Raw genomic sequence first — 26,164 nt, 5'->3', positions numbered from 1 at the left:
GAGAAATCACAACATCCTCTACTTAGAGTACAAGTACAATAACATCCTCTACTTGGAGTACAAGTATAATAACATCCTCTACTTGGAGTACAAGTACAATAACATCCTCTACTTGGAGTACAAGTACAATAACATCCTCTACTTGGAGTACAAGTACAATAACATCCTCTACTTGGAGTACAAGTACAATAACATCCTCTACTTGGAGTACAAGTACAATAACATCCTCTACTTGGAGTACAAGTACAATAACATCCTCTACTTGGAGTACAAGTACAATAACATCCTCTACTTGGAGTACAAGTACAATAACATCCTCTACTTGGAGTACAAGTACAATAACATCCTCTACTTGGAGTACAATAACATCCTCTACTTGGAGTACATCTCAAATGGCACCCTGTCCTTCATATAGTGCGCTACTTTTGACCAGAGCCCTATGTGTCCTAGTCTAAAGTAGTGCTCTAAATTGGGACTAGGGTGCCATTTGGGACACGGTGTTAGGTACAACTTGGCCCGGTGCTGTAGCAGTGTGAGGTCCTTGACCCTGATCCAGTCATCGTGATGAAGCCGTGCCGTGTCAACGGGAAGATCTTCGAATGGATCCTCATCTCCAGGAGGAGCTGCTTCAGGGCTGGGGTCAGGTACTACGTCAGAGGTAAGACACGGGCTGCGTCCCAAACGGGACCCTGTTCCCTGTGTAGTGGACCCTGTTCCCTGTGTAGGGAACTATACAGGCACCCTATTCCCTGTGTAGTGCACTCTATCGGGAATAGGGTGCCATTTGGGATGCGGACCTAGTACTGTACTGCGCAGCATTACTGGCATGTTGAATCATTAATGGCCCGGTGGACATGCGTAGTCATTCTCTCATTATCATTCATTTGTTTTTCCTCAGGTATTGATTCTGAGGGCCACGCTGCTAACTTTGTGGAGACGGAGCAAATAGTCCTGTACAATGGAGGGAGGGCTTCATTCGTACAGGTGAGTTAGAAAAGTAGGAGACGGTGGACAGGGTAGAAGTAGTTATTGATTAGGCGCATGCCTTTAAAAAAATATATATATATTTTCTGATAATGTCTGTTTCCCTCCACAGACACGAGGCTCCATGCCCTTCTTCTGGTCTCAGAGGCCCAACCTGAAGTACAAGCCCAAGCCACTGATCAGTAAGAACACCAATCACGTAAGGGGCTTTTAAATCTTCTGTCCGTTTATCTTTCTATTCCATTGTCAGTACAACAGGTCAAAGGTCAGGTAAACCCACTCTGTGGATCTTTTGTCTACCAAATCACCAATTGCCTAGTTAAATCAAATAAAAAATAAAAAACATTTCTCTCAATTGTCTTCCTAGATGGATGGTATTCAGAGGCATTTTGACTCCCAGGTCCTCATCTATGGAAAGCAAACCATTCTGAACCTGGTAGGACCCTCCATTATTTAAGCCTCACGATGGCTAAAATGTCACAGCATTGTGTGAGAGTGAAAAATTAGAGAGATGGATATAATAAGATGGTGTTCTTCTTCTAGGTCAACCAGAAGGGTTCAGAGAAGCCACTGGAACAAGCCTTTGCCAAGATGGTGTCTGGCATGGAGAACGGCATGATCAAGTGAGAACTAAACACACCTCTCCTGAACACCCATCTGGCTTATTTCAGTGATTTATACCTTCTTTTTTTAGATCAGGCCTGAGCAACTCCGGTCCTCAAGGTCCTGATTGGTGTCACAGTTTTATCCCAGCCCCAGCTAACACACCTGACTCCAATAATCACCCAGTCATGATCTTCAGTTTAGAATGTAATGTGATTAATCGGCTGTGTTTTGCTCGGGATGATGGGAAATTGTGACACCCCATATTATTTTTTGTACCTCAGTGTCTCTACTTGCACATCTATCGCTCCAGTGTTTATTTGCTAAATTGTAATTATTTTGCCACTATGGCCTATTTATTACCTTACCTTCCCAATCTTACTCCATTTGCACACACTGTATATACATTTTTCTATTGTGTTATATATATATTTTTTTATTATGTTTTGTTGTGAATTTTACCCCTTTTTTCTCCCCAATTTCGTGGTATCCAATTGTTTTTAGTATCTACTATTTAGTTTTTACTATCTACTATCGCTACAACCCCTGTACGAGCTCGGGAGAGACTAAGGTTGAAAGTCCTCCGATACACAACCCAACCAAGCCGCACTGCTTCTTAACACAGCGCGCATCCAACCCGTGCACCTGGCAACCTTGGTTAGCGCGCACTGCGCCCGGCCCGCCACACTGGTGCGCGATGAGACAAGGCTTTCTCTACCGGCCAAACCCTCCTTAACCCGGACGACACGCTAGGCCAATTGTGCGTCGCCCCACGGACCTCCCGGTCGCGAACCCAGAGTCTCTGGTGGCGCAGCTGGTGCTGCGACCTTAACCACTGCATCACCCGGGAGGCCCCTCTATTGTGTTATTGACTATGTTTGTTTATTCCATGTGTAACTGTGTTTGTGTCGCAGTTGTAAATCAACTTGTTCTCAACTGGCCTACCTGGTTAAATAAAGGTGAAAAAAAGGTCCACCGAGGACTAATTTCCCAGGCCTGTTTTTAGATCTAGCACATCCACTCACACAGCCATGTTTCTTCTGTTGGCTGCAGGTACGTAGCATTTGACTTCCACAAGGAGTGCAGCAGGATGAGATGGGATCGTCTGAATATCCTGGTGGACAATGTGGCTGAGACACAAGATGAATACAGGTATTACTCTCCGTATAGACTCCTTATATATAATAATATATGCCATTTAGCAGACGCTTTTATCCAAAGCGACTTACAGTCATGTGTGCATACATTCTACGTATGGGTGGTCCCGGGGATTGAACCCACTACCCTGGCGTTACAAGCGCCATGCTCTACCAACTGAGCTACAGAAGGACCACTATGAATAGCTGCTAGTCTACATCCACAAACATACAAGACTCAAGTTCAGTTCCTTATGTTAGGTTCTAATTCTCAGACTAAATAACTCAATGGACACTAGATATTTATTTAAACCTTTTTATTTAACTAGGCAAGTCGGTTAAGAACAAATTCTTATTTTCAATGACGGCCTAGGAACAGTGGGTTAACTGCCTGTTCAGGGACAGAACGACAGATTTGTACCTTGTCAGCTCGGGGGTTTGAACTTGCAACCTTTCGGTCACTAGTCCAACGCTCTAACCACTAGGCTACCCTGCCGCCCTGATAAGCTTAACCAAGTTTAATTATTCCCAAAGGGTCCTCCTTACATCTATTATGGTTCGACAGGAAGAGGGTAATAAACCATAATTTCTCCCTTCAGGGGATCTGACCTGACCTCAATCCCCTCATTCGCCTAATCCACAGATGTCCATCCGTTTCCCCTTATATCAACCCTGTGACTTCCTCCCACCGACCCAGCACATTCCAAAGCCATCTGGCTCCTACAGATAACCATTACCTTCAGATGTAAAAAAAAAAAAGTATCTTTCACCCTACATACTATACTTCTGAGTACAACAAATGTTCTACATTTAACGCAGAATCTAACGCTTAGCGAGAGGATGAGCATACGAACATACACGAGAGGCTAGTTAGCTTCCTTTCTATCCGTTTATCGGTCTGTCTTCAGGGTAAAATACCAGTGAGTACATTACAGCAGTCGGTCAATGACTTCTGGATTAACCTCTGGGCAAATGTGTTCAGGTTTGCATCCCAAATGGCACACTATTCCCTACATGGTGCACTACTTTTGACCAGGGGCCCAAGTCGACAGTCCACTATATAGGGAATAGGGTGACATTACAAATCAAATTGCATTTGTCACCTGCGCCGAATACAACAGGTTCACCTTACAGTGAAATGCTTACTTACCTAACCAACAATGCAGTTTTAAGAAAAATTCCCCCACCCCCCAAAATAAATAAATGTAACAAATAATTAAAGAGCAGTAGTAAAATAACAATAGCACGGCTATATACAGGGGGATACCGGTACAGAGTCATGTGCGGGGTCACCGGTATTGAGGTAATATGTACATGTAGAGTTATTAAAGTGACAATAATAACAGAGTAGCAGCAGTGTAAAAGGGGGGGGGGGGTGCAATGCAAATAGTCTGGGTAACCATTTGATTAGATGTTCAGGAGTCTTATGGCTTGGGGGTAGAAGCTGTTTAGAAGCCTCTTGGACCTAGACTTGGCGCATTGGTACCGCATTCCATGCAGTAGCAGAGAGAACAGTCTATGACTAGGGTGGCTGGAGTCTTTGACCATTTTTAGGGCCTTCCTCTGACACCGCCTGGTACTGAGGTTCTGGATGGCTGGAAGCTTGGCACAAGTGATGTACTAGGCCGTACACGCTACCCTCTGTAGTGCCTTGTGGTTGGAGGCCGAGCAGTTGCCATACCAGGCAGTGATGCAACCAGTCAGGATGCTCTCGATGGTGCAGATGTTGAACCTTTTGAGGATCTGAGGACCCATGTCTCCTGAGGGCAATAGGTTTTGTTGTGCCCTCTTCATGACTGTCTTGGTGTGCTTGGACCATGTTAGTTTGTTGTTGATGTGGACACCAATGAACTTGAAGCTCTCAACCTGCTCCACTACAGCCCCGTCGATGAGAATGGGGGGTGTGCTCAGTCTTCCTGTAGTCCACAATAACCTCCTTTTTCTAGATCACGTTGAGGAAGAGGTTGTTGTCCTTGCACCTCACGGCCAGGTCTCCACTGTGTCATCATCAAACTTAATGATGGTGTTGGAGTCGTGCCTGACAGTGCAGTCATGAGTGAACAGGGAGTACAGGAGGGGACTGAGCATGCACCCCTGAGGGGCCTCTGTGTTGAGGATCAGCGTGGCAGACATGTTGTTACCTACCCTTACCACTAGGGGGCGGCCCGTCAGGAAGTCCAGGATCCAGTTGCAGAGGGAGTTGTTTACTCCCAGGGTCCTTAGCTTAGTGATGAGCTTTGAGGTCACTAGGGTGTTGGAACGCTGAGCTGTAGTCAATGCATAGAATTCTCACGCAGGAGTTCCTTTTGTCCTGGTGGGAAAGGGCAGTGTCGAGTGCAATAGAGATCGCATCGTCTGTGGATCTGTTGGGGCGGAATGCAAATTGGAGTGGGTTTAGGTGTTGTGAGCCATGACCAACCTTTCAAAGCATGTCATGGCTACAGAAGTGAGTGCAATGGGTCGGTAGTCATTTAGGCAGGTTACCTTAGTGTTCTTGGGCACAGGGACTATGGTGGTCTGCTTGAAACATGTTGGTATTAGACTCAGACCGGGAGAGGTTGAAAATGTTAGTGAAGACACTTGCCAGTTGGGAAGCGCATGCTCGGGGTACACATCCTGGTAATCCATCTGGCCCCGCGGCCCTGTGAATGTTGACCTGTTTAAAGGACTTACTCACATCGGCTACGGAGAGTGTGATCACACAGTCATCCGGAACAGCTGATGCTCTCCTGCATGTTTCAGTGTTACTTGCCTCGAAGTGAGCATAGAAATAATTTAGCTTGTGGCTGTGCTTCCCTTTTTGTAGTCTGTAATAGTTTGCAAGCTCTGCCCCTTTCGACGAGCGTCGGAGCCGGTCTAGTACATTTTGTGATTCACCCCTAACCTTGTCTTGTGATTATTAACCCTCTGTCTCCCTGCAGCGGAGGGGTAGTTGGTGTCCCAACATTACAGTGCTGTTACTGGCTCTGTGGATATGTGTTCTCCTGACTCCTCTGTTGTCTGTCTGTGCAGCTACTTCCTGGTCGACACGGAGGGGAAGGTGTTGTCCCAGCAGAGGGGGACATTCCGCAGTAACTGCATGGACTGTCTGGACCGCACCAACGTCATCCAGAGCATGCTGGCCCGCCGTTCCATACAGTCCCAGCTACAGGTAGGAAGTCCTCCCGAGCTGGCCCGCCACTACATACAGTCCCAGCTACAGGTAGGAAGTCCTCCCGAGCTGGCCCGCTGTTCCATACAGTCCCAGCTACAGGTAGGAAGTCCTCCCGAGCTGGCCCGCTGTTCCATACAGTCCCAGCTACAGGTAGGAAGTCCTCCCGAGCTGGCCCGCCGTTCCATACAGTCCCAGCTACAGGTAGGAAGTCCTCCCGAGCTGGCCCGCCGTTCCATACAGTCCCAGCTACAGGTAGGAAGTCCCCCAGAGCTGACCCGCCACTCCATACAGTCCCAGCTACAGGTAGGAAGTCCCCCAGAGCTGACCCGCCACTCCATACAGTCCCAGCTACAGGTAGGAAGTCCTCCCGAGCTGGCCCACCGTTCCATACAGTCCCAGCTACAGGTAGGAAGTCCTCCCGAGCTGGCCCGCCGTTCCATACAGTCCCAGCTACAGGTAGGAAGTCCTCCCGAGCTGGCCCGCCGTTCCATACAGTCCCAGCTACAGGTAGGAAGTCCCCCCGAGCTGGCCCGCCGTTCCATACAGTCCCAGCTACAGGTAGGAAGTCCCCCCGAGCTGGCCCGCCGTTCCATACAGTCCCAGCTACAGGTAGGAAGTCCCCCAGAGCTGACCCGCCACTCCATACAGTCCCAGCTACAGGTAGGAAGTCCTCCCGAGCTGGCCCGCCGTTCCATACAGTCCCAGCTACAGGTAGGAAGTCCTCCCGAGCTGGCCCGTCGTTCCATACAGTCCCAGCTACAGGTAGGAAGTCTCCCAGAGCTGACCCGCCACTCCATACAGTCCCAGCTACAGGTAGGAAGTCCCCCAGAGCTGGTCCGCCACTCCATACAGTCCCAGCTACTGGTGTGTGGGTGTTACACTTAAACTCAGAGGGATCCTTTACTGCCGACTGTAACTTGTACATTCCCAGCTACAGGTAGGAGCTAGGAGGGTTGCACTCATCATCACTTGAAAAAATAAAAACCTGCCCACCGCTCTGCAGTAGTTTTCACAACTCATTATCACTTGACAGATACTCCGCGACCAGGCAGAGTACCTCAAACCCCTTTGTTTCACACACTGTGGGAGTTATCATTCTGACAGTTAAAGAAGAGAAGCAACTTAAGAAAGTTAGAGGTGAGAGGCAGAGTTGAACAAAAGGTTGAACAAAGACAACTAGCTACTGTTTCCCACAGTTGAATAACTTACTATTGACCGTATTATTTTAGAGAAAAATATGAATGACTGTGCCCTGACCCTTGTTCCCTACCCTATCCCCTTCTAAATTGACTTATGTATGCTTGTTTGGTGGTTGTCCACAGAGGATGGGTGTCCTGCATGTGGCCCAGCGGATTGAGGAACAGGCCGATTTTGAGAAGATCTACAAGAATGGTAAGTGGGTCCCGCCCCTCTACAACCCATCACGCTGCAGCATTTTATCCCAGGGCTACCGCTAATCCTGGGTTAAACTCAGCCCAGGGCTACCGCTAACCCTGGGTTAAACTCAGCCCAGGGCTACTGCTAACCCTGGGTTAAGCTCAGCCCAGGGCTACTGCTAACCCTGGGTTAAGCTCAGCCCAGGGCTACTGCTAACCCTGGGTTAAGCTCAGCTTTTAAGTGTCATATGAGGTTGATCTGTCTAGTCTGTCACACTGCTCTGCTCACTAACAATGTCTTGTCTGTTTTCTGTGATAGCTTGGGCTGACAACGCCAATGCATGCGCCAAACAGTACGCTGGTACGGGAGCCTTGAAGACTGACTTCACCAGGTATAGAAATGCGTGTGGGTGTGCTGCTGACCTTTGAACTATACAGTGCCTTGAGATATTTTCTATAACCCCTTAGACTTTTTCAACTCTTTGTTGTGTTACAGCCTGAATTTCAAATGGTTTAAATTGAGATGTTGTGTTACTAGCCTACACACAATAACCCATAATGTCTAGGTGGAATTATGTTTTTTGACATTTTTACAAATAAAAAAAAATAAAAAATTGAAATGTCAAGTATTTGTTATGGCAAGCCTAAATAAGTTCAGGAGTAAAAATGTGCTTAACAAGTCACATAATATTTTGCATGGATTCATTCTGTGTGAAATAAGTGTTTTTAACATGATTATTTTAATGACTACCTCATCTCTTTACCCCACACATACAATTATCTATAAGGTCCCTCAGTCGAGCAATGAATTTCAAACACAGATTCAACCAAAGACCAGGGATGTTTTCCAATGCCTCACAAAGAAGGGCACCTATTGGTAGATGTGTAAAAACAATAAAAAAGCAGACACTGAAAATCCCTTTTGAGCGGTGAAGTTATTAATGACATTTTGGATGAAATATCAATACACCCAGTCACAAAGATACAGGAGTCCTTCCTAACTCAGTTGCTGGAGAGGAAGGAAACTGCTCAGGGATTTCAATGGCCAATGGTGTATTTAAAACACTTACAAAGTTTAATGGTTGTGATGTGAGAGAACTGAGGAGGGATCAACATTGTAGTTATTCCACAATAATAACCTAATTGACAGTGAAAAGGAAGCCTGTACAGAAAAAATATATTCCAAAACATGCATCCTGTTTGCAACTAGGCACTAAAGTAATACTGCAAAAATAATGGCAAAGAAATTAACTATGACCTGAATACAAAGTATTATGTTTGGGGCAAATTTAATAAAACACAGAGTACCACTCTCCATATTTTAATTCATATTGGTGGCTGCATCATGTTATGGGTATGCTTGTAATCGTTTTCAGGATAGAAAAAATTAACGGAATGGAGCTAACCACAGGCAAAATCTGGTTGTCTGCTTTCCACCAGACACTGGGAGATGACTTCACCTTTCAGCACGTCAGTAACCTAAAACACAAAGCCAAATCTACACTGGAGTTGCTTACCAAGACAGTGAATGTTCCTGAGTGTCCGAGTTACAGTTTTGACTTAAATCTACTTGAAAATCTATGGCAAGACCTGAAAATGGCTGTCTAGCAACGATCAACAACCAATTTTGACAGAGCTTGAAGAATTTTGAAAAGAATAATGGGAAAATGTTACACAATCTAGGTGTGGGAAACTCTTAGAAACTTACCCAGAAACACTCACAGATGATTCTACAAAGTATTGAATCGGGTGAGTATTGAATGGGCTGTTGTGTGCCGATGGGTGAGATAAAGACATATTTAATCCTTTCAGAATTCAGGCTGTAACACAACAAAATGTGTAATAAGTCAAGGGGTATGAATACTTTCTGAAGGCACTGTATGTGAAACGGCTAGCTTAGTTAGCGGTGGTGCTGGTGTAACAGATGTGAAACGGCTAGCTTAGTTAGCGGTGGTGCTGGTGTAACAGATGTGAAACGGCTAGCTTAGTTAGCGGTGGTGCTGGTGTAACAGATGTGAAACGGCTAGCTTAGTTAGCGGTGGTGCTGGTGTAACAGATGTGAAACGGCTAGCTTAGTTAGCGGTGGTGCTGGTGTAACAGATGTGAAACGGCTAGCTTAGTTAGCGGTGGTGCTGGTGTAACAGATGTGAAACGGCTAGCTTAGTTAGCGGTGGTGCTGGTGTAACAGATGTGAAACGGCTAGCTTAGTTAGCGGTGCGCGCTGACATCTGAAATATATATATATATATATACAGGCCTGGATGTAGATGTGCTGCTGACATCTGAAATATATATATATATATATCAGGCCTGGATGTCTACAGAGACTATGCTTGTGTAGTTTGGAGGTCAACTGTTGGTTGTGTGGCTTCAATTTGAGGTCACCTTTTCTTTCATTTCTATGCAAACTGTCTAGGTACTATCTGGTTGGTAGATCATGTCTGTATGGCCATGAGATGTGGATGGTTATTTCTCCTTCCCCTGTCATTAGTTTTGCTACGTGGACATTATGGTAGACAGCCTGACTACTTGCTTGTTGGTGACTTGACAGTGTCTGTTATTGATGGGTGTTATTTCCTGTCCTTGTTGGGAGAGTTGACAGTGTGTGTTATTGATGGTTGTTATTTCCTGTCCTTGTTGGGAGAGTTGACAGTGTGTTATTTCCTGTCCTCGTTGGGAGAGTTGACAGTGTTATTTCCTGTCCTCGTTGGGAGAGTTGACAGTGTGTGTTATTGATGGTTGTTATTTCCTGTCCTTGTTGGGAGAGTTGACAGTGTGTGTTATTGATGGTTGTTATTTCCTGTCCTTGTTGGGAGAGTTGACAGTGTGTTATTTCTTGTCCTTGTTGGGAGAGTTGACAGTGTGTTATTTCCTGTCCTTGTTGGGAGAGTTGACAGTGTGTTATTTCCTGTCCTTGTTGGGAGAGTTGACAGTGTGTTATTTCTTGTCCTTGTTGGGAGAGTTGACAGTGTGTTATTTCCTGTCCTTGTTGGGAGAGTTGACAGTGTGTTATTTCCTGTCCTTGTTGGGAGAGTTGACAGTGTGTGTTATTGATGGTTGTTATTTCCTGTCCTTGTTGGGAGAGTTGACAGTGTGTTATTTCCTGTCCTCGTTGGGAGAGTTGACAGTGTTATTTCCTGTCCTCGTTGGGAGAGTTGACAGTGTGTGTTATTGATGGTTGTTATTTCCTGTCCTTGTTGGGAGAGTTGACAGTGTGTGTTATTGATGGTTGTTATTTCCTGTCCTTGTTGGGAGAGTTGACAGTGTGTTATTTCTTGTCCTTGTTGGGAGAGTTGACAGTGTGTTATTTCCTGTCCTTGTTGGGAGAGTTGACAGTGTGTTATTTCCTGTCCTTGTTGGGAGAGTTGACAGTGTGTTATTTCTTGTCCTTGTTGGGAGAGTTGACAGTGTGTTATTTCTTGTCCTTGTTGGGAGAGTTGACAGTGTGTTATTTCTTGTCCGCGTTGGGAGAGTTGACTGTGTTATTTCCTGTCCGTGTTGGGAGAGTTGACAGTGTGTTATTTCCTGTCCTTCGTCAGGACAGGGAAGAGGACCCAGATGGGTCTGGTGATGGACGGTGTGAACTCTGCCATCCGTTACTACAAGAATAACTTCTCGGACGGCTTCAGACAAGTATGTCTGATTTTTTTTCAATTTTAAAAGGCCTAGAAAAAGGATACATTATTCCTACCTTATGTAGGTCAAAATGTATTACTGTCAGATATTTGCTGTGTAGTTTGACCAATTTCCTGCTTAAGAGCAATATTGTTTTCCTCCAAAATCATAATTTTAGAAAAACATCATCATTGTTCATCCATGTGTTTTAGCGAGACGTGACGTTATTTCGCTGTGTTTTTGTTGTCACCCCTTTATTGCTTAAAAAGGACTGTGTTGTCTCCAGGATTCCATTGATTTGTTCCTTGGAAACTACGCTGTTGATGAAACGGACAGACCAACTCCACTCCGCATTCAAAAGGACTGGAAGTTCCTCACGGTCAGTTGCCTCTCTCCAACTCACAGTAGTAATGGGGATGTATCATGGTCAGAAGTGAGGAGAGAGGCCTTTTTGGGATGTCCTGGCACCAGTCAGAATGTCCAGACTGAGCGTCATGTTTTGTGATTCACGGTACATGACGTTGTCTCTGGTCTTCTCTCCTCCATTTATTTTTATTTTATTTAAATATTGAGTTCTGCTTTCCACCCCAAACTATGAGTAATGTATTTTTGTTGTCTTTTGTCTTGCAGCTTCCCATCATCATGGTGGTAGCATTCTCCATGTGTATCATCTGCCTCCTCATGGCTGGTAAGAAAACACCCACCTGACAACCACTTGTCTAAAGGAACATTCTAGACTTAACTTTTAGCTCTGTTAACCTCAGGACACAGGGGGCATGCTAGTTTAGTTTGTGTCCTTAACAATTTGCTGTGATCTCCGGTCACACAAATGTATATATTTATAGTCTCTGACAAGTTTCCCCCTCTCTCACTCTCCATCTTTGTATCCTTGATATTTGTCCCTTCTCTGACGAGTGGTGTCCCTCTCTCATTCCCAGGTGACACGTGGACTGAGACCCTGGCCTATGTGTTGTTCTGGGGCACTGCTGCCACTGTCACCGCTGCTGTCATCGTCTTCAACGGCCGGGACTTTGTGGACGCCCCCAAACTGGTGCAGAAAGAGAAGATGGACTGAACGCGTGTGTGTGTGTGTGGGAAAACAGCTCGGCCCAGCGGACTCCTAATACCTCTTCATCTTCATCCAACTCTTCTTCCTCCTGGCTGCTTGAGGCTCGGACACTGTACTGACCTGCTCTCTACACTATCCTCCTAGGATGCGCCCCAAATGGCACCCTATTCCCTATAAAGTGCACTGGAATAGGGTTCCATTTGGCACATCGCCCTATGGTTTCTATAGGGGTTTCTACTCTGACCCAGAACTCCTGTTTATCAGGCAGCATACCTACTGAAGCCGCTCTGAACTCTACAGTCTCCCATCAGTCTCCTCCTTCACTTCCTTCCTATCCCACATTCCTTAGATCATGGTGTGTACTGACCTTCTTTTTTTGTTTTGTTATGATGTTTAATTTCTCTGTTGGACAAGGGCTGGTGTACAGTCGGTCAACCTGGGGGATGGTTTAACCACTTTGAAGGCACCACACAGTAATGGCTATTACAGAGGTCTCTCAAACGTTTTGATGGCACTTTAGTGAATTGCAGTGTAATTCTTCATTTTTCATGAAAGCAACTTTTAATAACAAGACAATATTCAATATTCTTGTTAAACATTAATGAATGGTTTCTTTGGTTTAACTTTTCTGTTTACTGTAATTCAAATGCAATGTATTTTTAAACTACAGAGAAACTGTTGGCACTATAACATGCACTATAATGACTGGGGTACTTTGTTTGGAAAGAACATGTTTTGGTTGTTCTCTTGAATGTAATATGCCTTTGCTATACTAGTTTAAAGAACACACGTGTGTGTATATATCTAAACGAGCTAGTTATCCTAGAGACGAATGATGTGGGGTGGGGGGGGGGGGTGTATTCCTACTATGTACATGAATCATGCAAAATATTTATGAATTCTATTTTTAAGTAAAAGGGTTCTTGCTTAGCTTACCATATTTTTCTGTTGCATTCTGGGTAAACATGAAATAAGTTGCACATGGTATGTGATCTGAGCGGAGGGAGATGTTGTTTATTCATTGTTGGTAATTAGGGTAGTCACTATAACATAGTTCTGCCATAACCTTGACTAGTCATTGTTTTCTAGTTTACTTCTCACAGTATTTAGGGATTGTTATGCTCCAGATAAAGAATTGAATTTAAAACTACACTTTAGACCTGCCTTACAAGCTTGGCCCCCTCCATGATTTGAGGGGGTGGACATAACAAGGAATGGTTATCGTGAATATGATTTCTCCTCTTAATGGGTTTTGGGATTTTCCTCTCTTCAATAGATTTGTTTTGTGGACAGTTTGTTGCAATGCCTTTGTCTACTTTCCTGTTTGGATTATTTCCATCTTGCATATACAGTGTTGAGCACTTATTCTAAATACAGAAGTAGAGGTCACAGGGCGTAAAATATTTTACAACATCAGTACAATTCCCTTGTTCCTTTTAGAATAAAATAATCCAATCTGCCAGAGCTTTAAAATGTTGCAGTAAATCAAACTTAGAATGTATTAGTTAATATACTTTAACTAATACTTCTTCTAGCTAGGCAGTGGTAACTACTAAGGAGGGAGGACCAACTCAAGCTTGTCTACTGTTGTGTGTCCATGAACATATCCTTGTAATTATATATACTGTATATTTTACAATGAGATTATATGCTGAGCACTTATTTGCAGAGTCTATACTAAATCTAAAGATCACACAGTGATGTATTTATTAATTTTTTTATCTGGATGAGAATTTAATTATCTTTTGTGAGTCAACAACCACATTTTAAATGTGTATGATTTGCATGGTGAATATTTTTGCTTATATGGGGATTGGAAAGAATCTTGGGCTTATGTTTTGAATATTTATCTCAGACACTGGAGGTTGGTAGCACCTTTATTAATTCGGGAGGACGGGCTTGTTGTAATGAGGGTAATGGTACTTGATGCCGTTCCACCCATTATGATGAGCCAGCCTCCACTGTTCTCAGAATATGAATGCATTTTGGAACATGGTTGTTTTATGAATGCATTAATAGTGGATGATTTTCTTTCCCTCCGTCACCATTCCTTTGTTAGTATTCAAAACCCTGAACGGTCCCAGATGACCATAATACATGTAACTGGACCACAATACATGTAACTGGGCTGTGATGTAGCCTGGTCCCATATGACCATAATACATGTAACTGGACCATAATACATGTAACTGGGCTGTGATGTAGCCTGGTCCCATATGACCATAATACATGTAACTGGACCACAATACATGTAACTGGGCTGTGATGTAGCCTGGTCCCATATGACCATAATACATGTAACTGGACCATAATACATGTAACTGGGCTGTGATGTAGCCTGGTCCCATATGACCATAATACATGTAACTGGACCATAATACATGTAACTGGGCTGTGATGTAGCCTGGTCCCATATGACCATAATACATGTAACTGGGCTGTGATGTAGCCTGGTCCCATATGACCATAATACATGTAACTGGGCTGTGATGTAGCCTGGTCCCAGATGACCATAATACATGTAACAGGGCTGTGATGTAGCCTGTTCCCAGATGACCATAATACATGTAACTGGGCTGTGATGTAGCCTGGTCCCAGATGACCATAATACATGTAATTGGGCTGTGATGTAGCCTGGTCCCATATGACCATAATACATGTAACTGGGCTGTGATGTAGACATGTAACTGGGCTGTGATGTAGCCTGGTCCCAGATGACCATAATACATGTAACTGGGCTGTGATGTAGCCTGGTCCCAGATGACCATAATACATGTAACTGGGCTGTGATGTAGCCTGGTCCCAGATGACCATAATACATGTAACTGGGCTGTGATGTAGCCTGGTCCCAGATGTGTTTGTGTCATCATGCCATTCCTTGTCATGACAAATCAATGAGTGACATGGAGTTGGCATGATAGCACAAAGAGACTGGAACCCAGGATAGCCACGAAGAACCTGGCCAGTATATCAACTGACTGAGGTTAGTTGTAGACTTTAAACAAAACAAAAAAAAAACAATTTTGTAAGTGGTGGGCTGTTTACTATGAAACTCGATCTTGATTGGTTTACCAGAAAGGCCATGTTCCCAGTAGGTGCGCTAAAAGATCATAGACATGACTATTGAATAAAAATATCCAAGTACTGCCACTGGCAAGGACATGTTACTGAGTGGATCAGGGGTATGACAGGATCAGTAGCTTGCTACAGTAATTTGATGGTAAAATTTTACATGATTATACTTATATCCAATCAGATGGAATAAAGCAAACAACACTATAGTGAACGATGTGAGATCTAACTGTGCTATTTCATCATGAATCTTGAATATACTCGAATAGGTCATCCTACCTATCCCTAGCCCAATGCTGGACTACATGAGCTTAACATTACTCCTTAGGCTTAGTTCAAGCACCTTACATGTTCTGTTTAAAGGGCGAATTTGCTATGGTGCCAAACAGCCAAATACTCCCTCTAAACCTGACTCGATTCACAATTGCGGTACGGTTCTAGAAACAAATCTCTTCAAAATAATTTCAACAAATGCAAAATACACATGTACTGTAGACTGTTTTTAACCGGTTGCAGCCAACAGTTTCAGTTATGAGCTTGTGGCGTCTGTCTTCCATTTACACACAGGTGTTCGGAGACGCAGATAGCTAATTAGCACAGGTAGTCCACTCTGTCTTCCATCTGTAACATGGCCAGTAAGAACCCTAATCGTGTAAAGGTATCAATTCAACCTTTAGTTTTTTGACAATTATTTCTCGCTGATATGAAAGATAAGGTCCTTACGCTTCCAAAATCATATTGCATGCGATCCATGTTAATGTTCAGACCGGGCATCGCGGTTGTTAACAACCCCCCCCCCCCCCACACACCCACACACACACACACACACACACACACACACACACACACACACACACACACACACACACACACACACACACACAGATAACTCCTTTGCCCAATAAACCTTGTGTAATTGAACTGAGTCACGATTTAAGAGCAACATTTCCCCCAATGGCCTAGAACTAGGTAATGACCTTGCTGTAAATTAAACTGTTAACTGACACATTATTCCCTATTTATTTGATTCCACGTAAGAGGTTTATGGATGAGAGATGAGTTTTGCGCATGCGTAATTTCTCTAGTCGCTTCCGACGCGTACAAAGAGGTTTGTTGTCATTTAAAGGGTTCACAGCTCACTTGTATGTAAAGAAAAGCTTTTTTTAAATTTATTTTACGAATTCAGGTCCCAAAACATGAGCACACTATGGATGGGAAACGTGAGTATCGAACCATTTCAGTCGATATATTTTTTTTAATACTTTCTGCTTATTTGCCAGCATACTGACGTTATTTGGTTAGCTAGTTAACGTTAAGCAGTTACATACAGAACGTTAGGCAGCTACGTACAGAACGTTAGGCAGTTACATACAGAACGTTAGGCAGCTACGTACAGAACGTTAGGCAGTTACATACAGAACGTTAAGCGGCTACATACAGAACGTTAGGCAGCTACGTACAGAACGTTAGGCAGTTACATACAGAACGTTAGGCAGTTACATACAGAACGTTAAGCAGCTACATACAGAACGTTAAGCAGCTACATACAGAACGTTAAGCGGCTACGTACAGAACGTTAAGCGGCTACATTACAGAACGTTAGGCGGCTACATACAGAACGTTAGGCGGCTACATACAGAACGTTAGGCAGCTACGTACAGAACGTTAGGCAGTTACATACAGAACGTTAGGCAGTTACATACAGAACGTTAAGCAGCTACATACAGAACGTTAGGCAGTTACATACAGAACGTTAAGCGGCTACGTACAGAACGTTAAGCGGCTACATTACAGAACGTTAGGCGGCTACATACAGAACGTTGGGCAGTTACATACAGAACGTTGGGCAGTTACATACAGAACGTTAAGCAGCTACATACAGAACGTTAGGCAGCTACGTACAGAACGTTAGGCAGTTACATACAGAACGTTAGGCAGTTACATACAGAACGTTAAGCAGCTACATACAGAACGTTAGGCGGCTACGTACAGAACGTTAGGCAGCTACGTACAGAACGTTAGGCGGCTACGTACAGAACGTTAAGCGGCTACGTACAGAACGTTAGGCGGCTACTTACAGAACGTTAAGCGGCTACGTACAGAACGTTAAGCGGCTACATACAGAACGTTAGGCGGCTACTTACAGAACGTTAAGCGGCTACGTACAGAACGTTAAGCGGCTACGTACAGAACGTTAGGCGGCTACGTACAGAACGTTAGGCGGCTACGTACAGAACGTTAGGCGGCTACGTACAGAACGTTAGGCGGCTACGTACAGAACGTTAGGCGGCTACGTACAGAACGTTAGGCGGCTACGTACAGAACGTTAAGCGGCTACGTACAGAACGTTAGGCGGCTACTTACAGAACGTTAAGCGGCTACGTACAGAACGTTAAGCGGCTACATACAGAACGTTAGGCGGCTACTTACAGAACGTTAAGCGGCTACGTACAGAACGTTAAGCGGCTACGTACAGAACGTTAGGCGGCTACGTACAGAACGTTAGGCGGCTACGTACAGAACGTTAGGCGGCTACGTACAGAACGTTAGGCGGCTACGTACAGAACGTTAGGCGGCTACATTACAGAACGTTAGGCGGCTACGTACAGAACGTTAGGCGGCTACGTACAGAACGTTAGGCGGCTACATTACAGAACGTTAGGCGGCTACGTACAGAACGTTAGGCGGCTACGTACAGAACGTTAGGCGGCTACATACAGAACGTTAGCTAACTGACTTGGTTTATTAGTGCTAACTTGATGCAGATGGTACTGCATTTTGACACCTAGTTAAGTAGCGAAACGCAGTCTTTATAATAGTTGCAGGTGACGTGTGGTAGTTAATTTATATCTACGTTAACATGTTATGATAACGTTTTACTGTGTTTGTTTTGGTAGTTGGAGCCCTACATGGACGAGAAGTTCATTACCCGAGCCTTCGGCACCATGGGGGAGTTGGTGGTGAGTGTACGGATTATACGCAACAAGATGACTGGGTGAGTGGTTTTTCCGCCTAACGTTAGTTAAAAAAAATAATGTTTTTTTTTATTTTTTATTTTTTTATTAACAACAAATCAATACATAAAGCACATGAGGGAACACAAGCATACATAGATTACAAACAATGGACAATCGAGCTAGGGGGTAAAATATCACATCACAATTACACAAGGACCTTAAGGGACATGCATATACTTACAATTCTAACAGCTTTTTTGTTAGTAGAGCATTTAACCGTCTTAAAATACAGTTCAATTTCTTTTTGTAGGATACGAAAATGTGGTTTTCTGTTTGTAAATTTACATTTGTGTATATGAAATTTGGCCAAAAGAATAATGAAATTAATTACATAAAAATGATTCCGCTTATTTCTATTGTATGTAAAGAATCCAAACAGTACATCTCTCCACAATAGTGTAAAATCTTCATAAATGTGTTCAATTATAAACCTACTGATGTCTTGCCACAGTTTTCTTACATGCATACAATGCCAAAAAAGATGCACAACTGTTTCTGGGTGGTCATTACAAAAGGAGCAATTTGAGTTGATGTTTTCCTTAAACTTCTTCATATAGTGGTTGGCAGGATAATATTTATGAATAATTTTAAAGGAAACTTCCTTAATTTTGTTAACAAGTAGGTATGTTTGTGGCAACATTTTTTCCAACAGATATTATCAATAAATCCATTCCAATAAGGCATGACATAAGGTATAGATACAACATCCTGCTGAAACAAGGATCGTATCGCTCTGTTGTTGAATGGACCAAAAGAGAAACAAATCTTTCCTACTGATGAGTCAACAGGGTCAATAGAAGGTAGGCTCTGAGGGTCAGGTCTTGACATGTTCCTGAATAACATAGCAACACCTGAGGGAATGGCATCTAAAACAATTGCAAAATCTTTAGGTGTTACAGGGACCTTGTAAAGTGATAAGAATTCTTTATAACTGAGTAAAAGACCCTCTGCATTTACCAGTTGGCTCACCAATAGGATATTATTTCTGAACTAATATTCTAAAAACAGAGAGGTATTTTTATACAATATATCCCGATTATTCCATATATAATATCTGTGTGGAGAAAAATTGTGTTTATAAATTAAGGACCATGACAAGAAAACCTGCCGATGAAAAGCAGAAAGTTTCACTGGAACTTTGTCCGCCTAACGTTAGTGCGTGTGACCTGAAAGTGTAGATCCGGTAACGTTAGTGCGTGTGACCTGAAAGTGTAGATCCGGTAACGTTGGTGCGTGTGACCTGAAAGTGTAGATCCGGTAACGTTGGTGCGTGTGACCTGAAAGTGTAGATCCGGTAACGTTGGTGCGTGTGACCTGAAAGTGTAGATCCGGTAACGTTGGTGCGTGTGACCTGAAAGTGTAGATCCGGTAACGTTGGTGCGTGTGACCTGAAAGTGTAGATCCGGTAACGTTGGTGCGTGTGACCTGAAAGTGTAGATCTGGTAACGTTGTCAACATTTGTGTGGCTATTTATTGCAGCTATGACAATGCGTAATTAGCCAGGACAAACCTTTTTAAACATTTTCACTGATATAGTCGATAGCAGGTTTTGGGCTCATTCAGTAATTTTTTTCCCCCTGATAAAGTAGATTCCTGTTGAAAAATGTACAGTTTATATTGCTAAATATACATTGAAAATTATAATTTAGTTGCTTCCTGCTGTCATGGCTTTTTGATATATGGTCGGAGTGTCAAAACACCGGTTTAGCTGAACAAATTCACAATCAGTATGCTGAAATAAATTGTGATATTTTGAAGACCAATACATAAATTCCTCCCTACAGACGTCACACTTTTGTTCAGGTTACTTGTATTTTGCTAAACTAGTACCTTCTAAACTGGTTCAAATCCCAGAGCCGACTAGGTTAAAAATCTTTCTGTGCCCTTGAGCAAGGCACTTAACCCTGATTATATGTCGGCTGTAAGACTCTCTAGATAAGAGCTTCTGCTAAATGACCTAAATGTAATGAACTTGGGTATAGTACATCTATCTGTTTATAGATGACGACCTGTAATAGCCATTTATCAAGTTCTATATCCGGGAAGATTATTTTTGGTAGATGGCCAACACGGAGAAGGAAACGCAAACATTTGTTTTGACTGGATAATTTAAACGAATAACCACCTCACATCGGTTTCTAAATAGAGGCAGGGGTTGGGTTTCTTTTAAATGATAGTTTAACTCTCAAATCCATTAAGTCATGTGAGACCAGAGACCTTTTTTTTATAGGAGCAGCCCCTCCCCCCTATAAAATGTCTAACGCATCACTTACACTTACCGTAAGTGCTCCCGTTGCGATTGAAGGCCCCCTGTTGCAATTGAAGGCCCCCTGTTGCGATTGAAGGCCCCCTGTTGCGAGACTAGCGTGGCATACTTCTTCAGACCGGTCTGTCTGTCAAAGAACAGGAAGTTACCAAACTACAGAAGATGTGGTTTTTGACAATGGGTTTATGGGATTGCTAGTAATTTGTAAACAGTGACTCATTCCTTTTAAGTGAGTACCATTCCTGTTTTACTTTGTGATGGTAATGACATTTGCGTGTAACTGAGTGTTTTATGGGTAATATGAACAAGGCTTAAGTTCCACTACGGACTGGATTGTGTATGGGAAGAAAAAAAAACACTGATCAAAATAAACAGATCAATATCTTTGCTTTAGTCCCAATCGATTTTGTGAGATTGTGATCACTATGAACTTTTATGCTAACATCACTGATCTGAGGTAAAAAGGATTTGTATATCCTGTAATTTTTGTGGAGTGAAAACTTTAGTCTGTGTGATGTAGTTGCATGTTCTGTCCACCGTAGGGAAATTAGCGTACTATAACGTAATTTAAATTAACACACTCACACATCTAATTCTTCGTACTTTAAGAGTTTAAAAAAAATGCTCCTAACCATAATTTAACCAGGCACTCTAGACTAGAGCGTCCACCGGGTCTCTGCAGCAGGAACTTTGACCTCCCTACAAGGAGTGGTATGATGGCACAAACCTGACTGGTACCCAGGCTATAGCTACACACAATACACAGCTAAAAGAAGCCATCCTTTTGAATGCAACATTGGACCGTTATGCCTTCTCTGTGTTGCTCTTCAGTAGGGGTGCAGCAGGCTACTGCTTCGTGGAGCTGACGGATGAAGCCACAGCTGAGAGGTGTCTTCGTAAAGTCAATGGAAAAGCACTGCCAGGAGCCACACCGGTAAATATACCAGTTAACAAGGCTACTTGGATGTTATGGATTCTAGGAAGCATGCCGAATGGCACCCTATCCCCTATATAGTTCACTATTTTTGACCAGAGCCCTATGGCACCCTATCCCCTATATAGTTCACTACTTTTGACCAGAGCCCTATAGCACCCTATCCCCTATATAGTTCACTACTTTTGACCAGAGCCCTATGGCACCCTATCCCCTATATAGTTCACTACTTTTGACCAGAGCCCTATGGCACCCTATCCCCTATATAGTTCACTACTTTTGACCAGAAACCAATGGGATGCAGACCTAAATTGTAGCAGTTTATACATGCTCCCTTTTGGTGACTTGAGCCAAACAGAAGATCTCTATGCCATTAGCCACATTGTGGCGTTTGTATAGGTTAATGCATATTGTAAATTATATATTTTTTTAAAGGAAGCCTTTTTTGTACTTAACAGCCTCGAAGATTCAAGTTAAACCGGGCCACTTTTGGGAAGCAAGGAGAAAGCGGGTATATCAACAAGCTCGATTGTAAGTCAAACTGTATGTCATGAGATGCCTTACAGAAGCATTGTAAATTAACGGCAGAACTCCCCTTCCCCCATTTCTCTCTGCTACAGTCCACTCTATTCCCTATTTGTTGGGGATCTCACACCTGAAGTGGATGACGGGATGCTCTACGAGTTCTTTTACAACCGCTACCCTTCCTGTCGTGGGGGGAAGGTGGTGCTGGATGGCACGGGGAACTCCAAGTGAGTCCAGCAGGATGTTATAATCACTATGCTGGGTTTCCATACATCTGGATTTATGTGATAATTTTTTTTTTTTAAATGTCTAAACTTCTTCCACTACATGTACCAAAAAAAAGTCTTCACAGCTGAAGCTTTCTAGTTATTTACATACTTTGTTTGAATGTTTTCTCTTGTTTCCAGGGGTTGTGGGTTTGTCCAGTTCCCAGACCAGAGGCTTCAGAAGCTGGCACTGGAGGAGTGTCAGGGAGCGGTGGGGCTCGGGAGCAAGCCCCTACGACTGAGCCTAGCTGCTAACAAGTGAGTTATACTTCAGTTTTTACTGTGTTAAAATCCTATAAGTTGTCTCCAGACATGGTTTATATTCCGTTGCGTAGCAAGAACTTGCCTTCTGCATTTGTAAAACCAGGGTTGTAGCATAACCCATTAGTTTTACAAACCACCTTTACATGACCATAAGACACCTTCTCGTCAAAACATCTCATTCCAAAATCATTAGTATTAATATGGAGTTGGTCCCTTTGATGCTATAACAGCCTCCACTCTTCTGGGAAAGGCTTTCCACTTGATGTTGGAACATTGCTGCAGGGACTTGCTTCCATTCAGCCACAAGAGCATTAGTAAGGTCAGGCACTGATGTTGGGCGATTAAGCCTGGCTCGCAGTCGGCGTTCCAATTACTTCTCAAAGGTGCTCGATGGGGTTGAGGTCAGGGCTCTGTGCAGACCAATCAAGTTCTTCCACACTGATCTTGACAAACCATTTATGTATGGACCTCGCTTTGTGCACTGGGTCATTGTCATGCTGGAACAGGAAAGGGTCTTCCCCAAACTGTTGCCACAAAGTTGGAAGCACAGAATCCTCTAGAATGTCATTGTTTGCTCTAGCATCAATATTCCATTCACTGGAACTAAGGGGCCCGGACCATGAAAAACAGCCCCAGACCATTATTCCTCCTCTACAGAACTTTACTGTTGGCACTATGTATTGGGGCAGGTAGTGTTCTCCTGGCATCCGCCAAACCCAGAGTCATCTGTCGGACTGCCAGATGGTGAAGCGTGATTCATCACTCCAGAGAACACGTTTCCACTGCTCCAGAGTCCAATGGTGGCGAGCTTTACACCGCTCCAGCAGATGCTTGGCATTTGCACATGGTGATCTTAGGTTTGTGTACGGCTGCTCTGCCATGGAAACCCATTTTCACCAAGTTCCCAACGAACAGTTATTGTGCTGAAGTTGATCCAGAGGCAGTTTGGAACTTGGGAGTGAGTTTTGCAACACTTCGATGCTGAGCTTTTGTTGCTCCAAGATGTTTCCACTTCACAATAACAGCCCTTACATTTGACTGGGGCTTTGTTGCTCCAAGATGTTTCCACTTCACAATAACAGCCCTTACATTTGACCGGGGCTTTGTTGCTCCAAGATGCTTCCACTTCACAATAACAGCCCTTACATTTGACCGGTGCAGCTCTATCAGGGCAGAAATCTGACAAACTGACTTGTTGGAAAGGTGGCATCCTATGACGGTGCCACGTTGAAAGTCACTGAGCTCTTCAGTAAGGCCATTTTTACTACCAATGTTTGTCTATGGAGATTTTATACACCTGTCAACAACGGGTGTGGCTGAAATAGAAGAATCCACTAATTTGAAGGGGTGTCCACATACTTGTGTGTATAGTGTATTTTTTATTTTACCTTTATTTAACCAGGCAAGTCAGTTAAGAACAAATTCTTATTTTCAATGATGGCCTAGGAACAGTGGGTTAACTGCCTGTTCAGGGGCAGAACGACAGATTTGTACCTTATCAGCTCGGGGGTTTGAACTTGCAACCTTCCGGTTACTAGTCCAACGCTCTAACCACTAGGCTACCCTGCCGCCTCTACACTCTAACCACTAGGCTACCCTGCCGCCTCTACACTCTAACCACTAGGCTACCCTGTCGCTAGGCTGTGTCTCTATATCCAACGTATTGTTTGTCTATTCCCCTCGTCAGTCTTTTGCAAAGCTCTCAAGAAGACCTGAGTAGAATATCTTATTTTTTCAACTCAAAGATGTAGGTTTAATCATTGTCCAATTCCTCAGGTTACCCATAATGTGCTCTCTCTCTCAATTCAATTTAAGGGCTTTATTGTCATGGGAAACATATGTTAACATTGCCAAAGCAAGTGAAGTAGATAATAAACAATAAAAATGAACAGTAAACATTACATTCACAAAAGTATAAAGACATTACACATGTCATTATGCGCAAATAGTTAAAGTACAAAAGGGAAAATAAATAACCATAAATATGGGTTGTATTTACAGTGGCGTTTGTTCTTCACTGGTTGCCCTTTTCTTGTGGCAACAGGTCACACATCGTGCTGCTGTGTCACTCTCTCCCTCTCCTTTTTAGAACTCGACATAATCAATCAGACAACAGGGGATGGGGGTCCCACGGAGGAGGCTACAGACACAACCACAACCAATACAATCAGCACAATCAACAGCCGTACGGTAGTGGATGGGGCTCTTGGGGCTACGACCAGAATGGGGGCAACTATGGCGGCTACAACTACAACCAGTATGATTACACACAGAATCCTGCACAGGTAAGATTTGCTGCCTGGCATCCCCTTTACTGGTGATGTGTTTACGTAGCTCAACGTCACTTTGTTGTTAGACATGCAACATTAACACCTTCATGCCTTGTTGTATCCTTCATGTAGTTATGACTTTTCAATATACACTGTCATTTTATTAAACTCATTTAACATTTCAGGAATATGAAGCTTTTGAAGATGATGGTCTGGAAGGTTGGTGTTTTTTGTTGTTGTTTTTCACCAGACTAGTGTGAACGATGAGCTAAAACCTTCTTGAGGAAGTTTAGGTGGTTCATAATGACGATGGATTGATATCCTGCACGTTCAGAGGATTTAACAGTATATGTCATTTAGTGGACTCGTGTTTTTGTGATGAGGTAGACCTGCCTGCAACTTCAGAATCATTTGTCTCCCTCGGCCCAAGGGGGAATTTCCTCCTAGATCTAATGGTTAAAGGCATTGGTTTCTCCGTTAGAGAAACTGGGGTTCAGATCCCACCTGTGACAACAGCAGGGATCAAATAATCACTGTGGCAACCTTTCCCTCTATTGTAGATCCTAACCCAGAGCTGGATGTGGTGGAAGCCAACAGGAAGTTTATGGAACACAGTGAGGAACTGTATGATGCCCTTATCCAGTGCCACTGGCAACCCTTGGAATCCTCGGAACAAACCTTTGGAACCACGAGTACCCTTCTAGAACCTGTCTACTGTTGAGGCAATATCCTCTTGCTATGTTATTTGGCCTTTCATATTATTTTCTGTAGGCTAAAGACATCCCCAGTCCTTGACAATAACTGCCATTTACTTACAAATGTTTGTTTGTTAATCAACAAAAAAAATATTTATTTTGTGCATCTATTGACATCTCTTTTTTTTCTTTGTTTTTTTTAAAACAACAAATAAACTGGACACGTGGCTCATCCTGTACCTAAGAATAGCTTCCCATTTTCATGTCTTATGCTTTGCTAAACCGCACTTAAGTGCAGCATAGCTTTTTTTCCAGGGCCCGAAGGTCACTGGTCAAAAGTAGTGCACTATATAAATCAAATCAAATAAATCAAATCAAATTTTATTTGTCACATACACATGGTTAGCAGATGTTAATGCGAGTGTAGCGAAATGCTTGTGCTTCTAGTTCCGACAATGCAGTGATAACCAACAAGTAATCTAACTAACAATTCCAAAACTACAGTCTTATACACAGTGTAAGGGGATAAGGAACATGTACATAAGGATATATGAATGAGTGATGGTACAGAGCAGCATACAGTAGATGGTATCGAGTACAGTATATACATATGAGATGAGTGTGTAGACAAAGTAAACAAAGTGGCATAGTTAAAGTGGCTAGTGATACATGTGTTACATAAGGATGCAGTCGATGTTGTAGAGTACAGTATATACATATGTATATGAGATGAATAATGTAGGGTAAGTAACATTATATAAGGTAGCATTGTTTAAAGTGGCTAGTGATATATTTACATCATTTCCCATCAATTCCCATTATTAAAATGGCTGGAGTTGGGTCAGTGTCAATGACAGTGTGTTGGCAGCAGCCACTCAATGTTAGTGGTGGCTATTTAACAGTCTGATGGCCTTGAGA

General features: G+C 43.3%; 2 protein-coding genes across 5 annotated transcripts in view; both read left to right on the top strand.

The window, feature by feature from the left end:
* The window catches only part of sacm1la (SAC1 like phosphatidylinositide phosphatase a), a 32,524-nt gene extending 19,743 nt beyond the window's left edge, over positions 1-12,781 (top strand). The window contains exons 8-20 of the mRNA XM_046326446.1: positions 557-658; positions 899-984; positions 1,097-1,183; positions 1,352-1,420; positions 1,528-1,607; positions 2,641-2,739; positions 5,736-5,874; positions 7,200-7,269; positions 7,573-7,645; positions 10,793-10,886; positions 11,155-11,247; positions 11,499-11,556; positions 11,807-12,781. Of these exons, the coding sequence (XP_046182402.1) occupies positions 557-658; positions 899-984; positions 1,097-1,183; positions 1,352-1,420; positions 1,528-1,607; positions 2,641-2,739; positions 5,736-5,874; positions 7,200-7,269; positions 7,573-7,645; positions 10,793-10,886; positions 11,155-11,247; positions 11,499-11,556; positions 11,807-11,943 (1,187 nt within the window). The 3' untranslated portion in view covers positions 11,944-12,781. The remainder of the gene's footprint in view (positions 1-556; positions 659-898; positions 985-1,096; positions 1,184-1,351; positions 1,421-1,527; positions 1,608-2,640; positions 2,740-5,735; positions 5,875-7,199; positions 7,270-7,572; positions 7,646-10,792; positions 10,887-11,154; positions 11,248-11,498; positions 11,557-11,806) is intronic.
* A 3,293-nt stretch (positions 12,782-16,074) lies between these two features.
* On the top strand, positions 16,075-25,485 carry LOC124012132 (tRNA selenocysteine 1-associated protein 1-like). Of its 4 annotated transcripts, none has more exons than XM_046325586.1 (9): positions 16,075-16,229; positions 17,907-18,004; positions 21,127-21,226; positions 21,685-21,737; positions 21,847-21,978; positions 22,159-22,275; positions 24,371-24,566; positions 24,737-24,770; positions 25,112-25,485. In XM_046325586.1, the coding sequence occupies exons 1-9, from the start codon at positions 16,206-16,208 to the stop codon at positions 25,270-25,272; spliced, it is 915 nt and encodes a 304-aa protein (XP_046181542.1). In that variant the 5' UTR covers positions 16,075-16,205; the 3' UTR covers positions 25,273-25,485. The 4 variants fall into 4 exon arrangements, with proteins under 4 accessions (XP_046181542.1, XP_046181541.1, XP_046181544.1 ...); XM_046325585.1 differs by having other exon boundaries at positions 21,124-21,226; XM_046325588.1 differs by lacking the exon at positions 16,075-16,229 and adding an exon at positions 17,451-17,797.
* The last annotated feature ends 679 nt before the right edge of the window (positions 25,486-26,164 follow it).

The sequence above is a fragment of the Oncorhynchus gorbuscha genome, linkage group LG24 (genome assembly GCF_021184085.1).
Source record: "Oncorhynchus gorbuscha isolate QuinsamMale2020 ecotype Even-year linkage group LG24, OgorEven_v1.0, whole genome shotgun sequence".
In the NCBI taxonomy this organism is placed as follows: Eukaryota; Metazoa; Chordata; class Actinopteri; order Salmoniformes; family Salmonidae; genus Oncorhynchus; species Oncorhynchus gorbuscha.
This window is presented reverse-complemented; position numbering and strand designations above follow the sequence as displayed.